Source organism: Nymphalis io, chromosome 22, assembly GCF_905147045.1.
Source record: "Nymphalis io chromosome 22, ilAglIoxx1.1, whole genome shotgun sequence".
In the NCBI taxonomy this organism is placed as follows: Eukaryota; Metazoa; Arthropoda; class Insecta; order Lepidoptera; family Nymphalidae; genus Nymphalis; species Nymphalis io.
This window is the reverse complement of record NC_065909.1, coordinates 7,025,855-7,034,032: the sequence shown is the minus strand read 5'-3', so window position 1 is coordinate 7,034,032 and position 8,178 is coordinate 7,025,855. Positions and strand designations below refer to the sequence as shown.

The 8,178-nt window shown below is 35.3% G+C and overlaps 1 protein-coding gene across 1 annotated transcript; it reads right to left on the bottom strand.

Annotated features, from left to right (window-relative positions):
* Positions 1 to 88: 88 nt before the first annotated feature.
* Positions 89 to 6,434, bottom strand: LOC126777211 (serine/threonine-protein phosphatase 2A regulatory subunit B'' subunit gamma-like). The gene is made up of 8 exons (XM_050500192.1): positions 6,390 to 6,434; positions 6,126 to 6,306; positions 5,204 to 5,555; positions 4,824 to 4,995; positions 3,856 to 4,044; positions 3,207 to 3,343; positions 2,183 to 2,396; positions 89 to 1,843 (listed from the first exon to the last, which is right to left on the bottom strand). Exons 2-8 carry the CDS (start codon positions 6,265 to 6,267, stop codon positions 1,616 to 1,618), a joined length of 1,434 nt encoding a protein of 477 aa, XP_050356149.1. The 5' UTR covers positions 6,268 to 6,306; positions 6,390 to 6,434; the 3' UTR covers positions 89 to 1,615.
* Between the last annotated feature and the right edge of the window lie 1,744 nt (positions 6,435 to 8,178).

Here is an 8,178-nt window from a genome sequence, read left to right as displayed (position 1 = left end):
TTTAATATTATTAAATTGATAATTTTTATATGTGATGGTGTTGTCAGGTAAAAAAATATAATTTACATTAAAATAAACAATATGCATCAAAATGTTTTATTTAGAAAATAAGTTTTACAATGGATTTATTGCAAATAATTTAACAATATTTTTTTTATATAGTTATTGTTTTAATATTCTTATTGTTTACCATTTATTTCTTGTTATTTACAAAGTATTGACAATAATTTCTTTTACATTAATGATTGTTTTATTATTTTTACAATTTCTTAGATACCTTAAAATATGGGACCAGCAGGGCAAGGACAAAATGGGACAGGGTCACATAGCGAATATCGTTTTAGTTTGTAGAAAAGACCAACATGTATGGAAATACTACATGTAATCGATTTATCACGTGGTCAACAATTGAGTTGAATAATTTAAACGATAACGAAGCTAGGAATCGCTTTGACGAATGTTGAATGCACTATGTAACCCTGAAATATTTGACGGTTTGATGACTTAACATAGAGATGAATGAAGACAAAAAATGTCGGAACATTTTCTTAATATAAATAGTAGTATGAGAGATAGTATAAGGAGAAACAATTTAAAAAAACTTATATAGATGACGAAATTCATCTTAAAATTTCATAAATACGTAATACTGAGTCTTTCATTTCATAGTTCAACTAACATTAATGTACAAATTTTACCTCTAATTTACCATTGTGTAATATCATGATAAACTTGAACTAGATTCTTTTACAAATAATATTTCTAATGTGATTTATGTGCATATGTACATCGCTCGCTATATAACTATATATCATTATATACAATATAATTTATCATGTTTATAAAACATGGAAAAAATTTATAAAAAAACCGAGATGGCCCAGTGGTAAAAACGCATGAATCTTAACCGATGATCGTGGGTTCAAGCCCGGGCAAGCACCACTGAATTTTCATGTGCTTAATTTGTGATTATGTAAACGGTGAAGCAAAACATAGTGAAGAAACCTGCATGTGTCCAATTTCACTGAAATTCTGCCACATTTGTATTCCGCCAACCCGCATTGGAGCAGCGTGGTGGAATAAGCTCGAAACCTTCTCCTCAAAAAGGGAGAGGAGGCCTATAGCCCAGCTGTGGGACATTCACAGGCTGTTACGGTACGGTACGGATAAAACATTTTTCCTAAAAAGTAAATTTTTATGTTCATTATTTACTATAAAATGTATTAATAGGTTAGTGCTACTCCAAACTGCGCAAGCGCTTTCGAGTTTTTAAAAGACTCTTATTACGTATCTCTTATAACGTTTAGACGTGAAACATGAATCTCATTTTTAATATTAGTAAGGAATATTTATTTTTTCATTGTCCGTTTCCATCACAACTATTGAGAAAACCAACTTGTGTCATACAAGTTGGTTTTCTTTTGTCTTTTTGTCTATGACGCGTGCATTGAACTCCTAAACTTTTTTGTCGGTGTAATTTGCCCAGCGGGACTGGAATATTTATTACACTGTTCACGCGCGACGAAGCCGCACAAACCAGAAAAAGCGACGACATTATTTCGATTTTCTATCTCAAATTGATGTCAATCTCCTTCGTAAACTCCATCTTGCCCTGTCAAGAGTGATCTCCAGCCGCCGCCAGCGCCTCTCTGTTCTCGTACGCCCAAAATCCGTGCAGTTCTAACAAAATCGATACAGCCGTGTGTCCGTGACCGCTCTTGATCAGATCTTGGAGTGTTATACGTGACGGGTGCTCCGGACGGATCATGTCGAAGATTTCGTCTTTGACGTCATCGAAGTTAACCGGTTCCGCGCCGTGGGCCACCATTTGTTCTTGAATCGCCTGTACATTAATCATATTTAATTTATTATTATTATAATTCGTAGTGAGCATTTTTGACTTGTATAACGAAAATACCGCTGTTTAAGCAATGACTTAAAGAAATGTAGCCAAGTGGTTAGAAATCGTCTATCTCAGCCCAAGATTGCGGATTCAATCACCACTGAATTTTAATATTTTAATTTATATTTAAAATTCATCTTAGACTCGACGGCAACAAAAAATATCGTGAGGAAACCTGTGTCACGTTGGAGCAGCGGGGTGGAAGATTTAAACTATTATAGAAGACCTGTTACGTTATTGTTTGTGTGTGTTGTCCTAAATAAATAAAACGAATCCGACCTTGAAGAAGTAGTTGAGGGTAAAGGCGTCGAGGTAGCCCTGCGAGTTGATGTCGAGCACGCGGAACAGGTAGGCGAGCGCGGCGGGCTGGCGGCGGTTCTCCAGCGCCAGCACCAGGTCCAGGTACGTCTTGTAGTCCATCTCGCCGTCGTACGTCAGGCACTGCTGGAACACGCGCTGCAGGAACGCGCGCGTCAGCGTGCCCGAGCCGTAGCTGCGGACGAGGAACCCCTCACTGTCATACTGTACTGTGGGCTTCTGCCACGTCATACAACTTACATACACATAACATACAATTTAACATCACGCCAGGTCACCAATTTGGTAGGACAAAATGTATAATATATTATAACTAAAAGCCACCACACTACTATTATAGAAACCATTGAAAATGGTCTAAATGTGTTTTTAGAATGATGATGTTATCCAGATTTCAGCTACGACAGCCTTTCTTATGGCAAAGAAGCCAACTGTATAGGACATATTACAGTGCACAAATAAGTGAATCGGCGAATCCTACACGACCGCTTGAATCCAGGATCAACGATTTAACTCCCTTTTTTTTTTTTTTTTTTTATAGAATAGGAAGGCGGACGAGCATATGGGCCACCTGATGGTAAGTGGTCACCAACGCTCTTAGACATTAGCATTGTAAGAAATGTCAACCATCGCTTACATATCCAATGCGCCACCAACCTTGGGAACTAAGATTTTATGTCCCTTGTGCCTGTAATTACACTGGCTCACTCACCCTTCAAACCGGAACACAACAATATCAAGTATTGCTGTTTTGCGGTAGAATATCTGATGAGTGGGTGGTACCTACCCAGACGAGCTTGCACAAAGCCCTACCACCAGTAAAAGTCCGAGATACTCATCCGTAAACACTGACTAAGATGTTTTATTAGAAAAATTGGTTTTCTACTCAAGAGATCAGGCTTTTCCAGCTACTAATACATTACTACGATATTCCAAATCTAACTTTCTTTATACAATGAGTTACTAAAAAGCATTATTCCCATACCCAGCGAGTTCATTGATACTGAGCATGCCGTTATGATCTCTGTCCAGGTTGAGGTACTGTCCGTACACACGGAGAGCTGACGCCGCACTGAACCAGTTCTGTTCCTGGAGCTCCATTGGCAGGTCTTCTTCTCGTAACTTAATGAAATAATACAAAGTGTCTCAACAAATATTCACTTTATCTATATTTATGTGTCATATACATAATTTTTTTTTTAACTTTGCATATGATACGATGCGTAATTATTAGTATCGATTATTTTGTCATTTGGTATATAATAAAATTAGTTTGTTTACCCTGATAGTCATAAAAAGCAAAAAAACACCACGTACTCACGAGTTTAGTGGATAAGTGTACTGATTTAAGAAGAATAAAAAGAGGGGTTACCTCCAAATCGGGGCTCTTACTCATGAAGACATTTATTCTTGGGAGCGCTCCCTTGATCTTCACGTACAATTGAAGAACACAAGCCAAGGGACGGGTTGATTTTATTGTGAGATATGACATTCCCTAGCTGACTTTAAAAAAAATCGTTCATGGCGTCGCAGCCCACACGAACGAGGAAGTACATCATACAACCAAATCATTCATAAGTAATGATGTTCCAATCCACTCATTAATCTAAATATACTACATAGCGCTATCTTACCTCCAACAAATCGTCAAGGAATGAGCAGGACAGCACATCCCTGATCCTCACCCGACCGACTCTCAGGGGATCTAGGAAGAAGAGGAACTTTCTAGCTGCTGTGCAGACGTAGAACGATGTGAACGATGAGTCCAGACCATCTAATGCAGCGAGAGATGGTACCAACTCTGCTATATAGCTCTCTAGGTCCTGTCAAAAGTGGTTCTGTTTGGTACATCGAATATTTGGTGACAAATATTCGAGGGAGTGAAATCGCCTCTGACAGTAAAATGAGTGTTCTTGTTATCTTGTTCTACTGGTGGTAGAGCTTTGTGCAAGCTCGTCTGGGTAGGTACCACCCACTCATCAGATATTCTAATGCAAAACAGCTGTACTTGGTATTGTTGTGTTACGGTTTGAAGGGTGCATGAGCCAGTGTAATAACGGGCACAAGGGACATAAAATCTTAGGTCCCACGTTGGTGGCGCATTGGCGATGTAAGCGATGGATAACATTTCTCACCGTGCCAATGTCTAAGGGCGTTGGTGACCACTTACCATCATTTGTGGCTCATATGCTCGTCCACCTTCCTATTCTATAAAAAAAATATTAAATTATTATTTGCAACCAATTATTGTGCAACCATATGAACTCTATCCATCAAATTATATCATTGACAGAAAAGCTTTCACCCACAATGGAGCAGCGTGGTGGAATAAGCGCCAAACCATCTCCTCAAAAAGGGAGAGGAGGCCTTAGCCCAGCAGTGGGACATTCACGGGCTGTTTTGTATATTACTTGTGCTTGTACACTAGCTTACTCACCATTCAAACTGTTTGTCCATAGAATAGGTACCCATGCAGACAAGACTGCACAAAGCCCTATTACTAATTAAAAAATTATAAAAGCTGCAAATAATGCAAACATTACTAAATATTAATATATATATAAAGTAAAAATGATTATGTATGTAATTTAAATGTACTCACATGTTCTGTGAGGTATCCCTGTCCTGATACATCATACAAGGACAGACCAATCCGTGTTTGTTGTAACCACACCCGACGCATCACATAGTTGAAGAGAGAAACTCCTCGAACCCTGCCAATGCCACCCTCAGCAGCTTGTAAACGACCGAACACCTCTGGTGTGAAATAAGGCCTGAAGAATTGAAAGTTCAGATATACATTATTTGATTTTTTTTATCTGACTGTATGTCATTGATGTGATGAAAAATGTGTATCGTAACACTAACCTTCTCTAAACTTTATCATTATTCTTACTTAAAATATGAGGTCATGATGAGCCATAGGGCATTTTATTAAATATATATTATTAAATTATAATAAAATATATAATTTAGTTTTACCTGTACTTAGGTCCCGCTTCATCTCTAATTTTCTTAAATTGTAAATAATCAACTGTTAATTCATCACTGTTAGCCATGCTGTAACTTCCATTGGACTTCTCAAGCAGACTCCATAAATGCTTCAATTCACTATTGTCTAATAATTCTTTGCTTTTCTTTTGCAAGAACTGAGCTCTTGTCTCTTCTCTTAGTTTTTGTGCTAAAATATCATCGGTCCGAGGGAGTTTGAAATAAAATTTTGGTATTTTTTTATATGTCTCCTCATCACCATCAAGCTTAGGTTTGTATAATTGTTTGAATGTCTCAAGTTCGGTCTTCTCACTTTCTTCTTTGCTTGTGCTCATATTTGTTTCTGTTGCAGTTATTAGTAAGTATTAATAATAATTGATTGTAATTTGTAAAAACTTAAAATTCCTTTTTAAAACATTAGACCCTTAATAAATATCATATTAATATTATATAGACTCAAAATGCATGTTTTGACTATGTTGTAATGTAAAGATTCTAACTTTTTAAATATATAATCTTTTTTATTTACATAAGAATTCCTTACAATAAGGCTCTAAGTAATTTAATTATTTGCTTTTCTTTGCAAGAACTGAGCTGTCATCTCTCTGAGCTTAAAGTTTTATTTTTAATTTAATAATAAAAGAATAATCAAACCATTAAAAAATTACATAGTATACTCTACCGCCAATCTATACTTTGTATTGTTCTTTTTGGGTTTGAAGAGTAAGTGAGAGAATAATTACCAACACAAGGGACACAGTGTCTTAGTTCCTAAGTTTGGTGGAGCTTTGTCTATGTAAGAGGTGGTAAATATTTCTTAGACGGCGTTGGTGCAAACTTACCATAATATGGCCCATTTGCTGGTCTGATTATCTAATTTAATTACTTTCTTTATACGTCACAACAAACTTACCGTCTAATTTTTTAATATACTTCCTTAAACGATTTTTTAACATTTCGTTCACCTTCTTCTGTTCCTCGTTTACAAGAATATTCGTTTCAAGTAAATCACTGGTAATTGTTTCAACACTTTTGTTTTCTTTATTGCATGCCATGGTTTATAAAATATATATATTATGAAGTGTTTTTAAACACTAAAAACATAAATAAAACTTGAAAATTTGTTGAGATATAGTTAACATCGAGGTTAATTATTACTGATCAATATAATACGTACATTTATATATTTACAAATATTGCTAAGAAAGCATATTGACATTTAAATTGTTTACTATTGAATGTCATTCCATTTTACGCAGATAGATAAAACTATGTTAACAATAAGTAAGAAAATTCAAAATTATAACGCAGTTATATTTCAAAACAATTCATTATATAATACAGTAAATATCAAATATATGGATGAGGAGATCTTTTCACGCTATTCTATTTATTCTGTAAAAAAATAAAATGATAATAGTATGTCAGCGTGGAATGAGGCTCTGGATAGTAATGATTTTACTATTCGTCGGTAGATGTCTCTAAAATGTTTTAAATATTTTTAAAAAATTGTCTAGAAATTAAATACTTCAATGTTTGTTATATTTATTTGGTATCACAACGAACAACATTTTCAAGAATTTGTAAAAAATCGTGTCTAAAAAAAGTTATTATACTAATATAGACATTTTTTAAATAATTTAAATTTATGACATATAGGTTATAAGTTAGGCGGCAATGCGGCATAGGCGGCGGGGCAAACCATCTGGTGGTAAGAGGTGATCACCAACCATAGATATAGCCGCCTTATATTATATATTGAAATATTAACCATTCCCTACATCTCCAACGCGCCATCAATCTTGGGAACTAAGATGAGACATGACCCCTTGTGCTTATTATTACACTGGCTCAGTCTACCCTTCCAACCAAAACATAATTATTGCAATACTAATTATTTCTGTTTGTGAGTAGAATATGTGATCAGTCTTACCAATTCGTTACCAATTTGGCAACAGCTAACAACTAAACAAACTAACATAACCTTTGACATTTGCATGCCTTAATGCATGACTTCCTACGGTGCGTGATATTACGGACGCCGACCTGCACGCACCAACGCACCGTGGAAGGAGTATCGTCTGTGAAATCGCAGACAGGTCCGTAGCGGTGCGTCGAATCCGCCGCAAGTGGCAATTATACTTTCTCTTTCACTTTTTAATTTGGAATGACAAAATGACTTCGAATCTTAAGACCGATACAGACTGGCACGCACCGGTGGCTCGGTGCGGTGCGTAGCTGTCCGTGGTCATTGGCCGTGCATGAATAATGCGCAGAATCACGCACCGTGGGAAAACCTTTAGAAACAAGAAACTGTTAAGGAAAATATGTAGTTTATTTTACATATAATGAGCCATTTGATTTCATTTACGTGGCAGATATGTTTTTAACTAAAATAAAATTTGAAACTAATGAAGGCGTTTGTCGTATAAATTGTGATTATTATTGAACCTTTCGTACCGCAGTAAACGTATAAACTATTTTTTAGCATTCTATAATTTCGTATGTTTATGTGAAAATGTTACACAAAATATAAGTAATTTTGCAAAAAAAATTAAAAAATATTATTGACAAAAGCCGTGCTAGCGAACAACACTGTTGCTTTAACAAACTTTTCTATAATACGAACGATGAAAATACTAATCATTTAAAGGTGATAAGGGACCAAATAGATATAATGAAAAAGTATGGAGTTAGCATTTGTTGATTTCCATGCAGGATATATATAATAATTTGATTGTATTAAATTACCAATGTAATTTAATTATCGGAAAAGAATAAATACTAAGTGTCTTACGATTCGTCTCGTTAGAATTCATCGTTCCGAACTGGCGGTAATTTTAAATATAACTTAATCTTGTAAAATGGCGCTTCAAGAGCCTACTTGAATAAAATATTTTGATTTATTTTTATTAATTTTACTTGATATTTATACGTGTCATCACAATGTTTTAAAAGCAAAAAAA

Bases quoted from the DNA above. Each gene is read 5' to 3' on its own strand.
- LOC126777211 (XM_050500192.1), bottom strand. From the start codon at position 6,267: ATGGCATGCAATAAAGAAAACAAAAGTGTTGAAACAATTACCAGTGAT. The intron at 3,344-3,855 runs GTAAGATAGCGC...TATTTCATTAAG, and splicing joins TCCTTGACGATTTGTTGGAG to TTACGAGAAGAAGACCTGCC. The intron at 2,397-3,206 runs GTATGGGAATAA...CCTCGTCCGCAG, and splicing joins AGTATCAATGAACTCGCTGG to CTACGGCTCGGGCACGCTGA.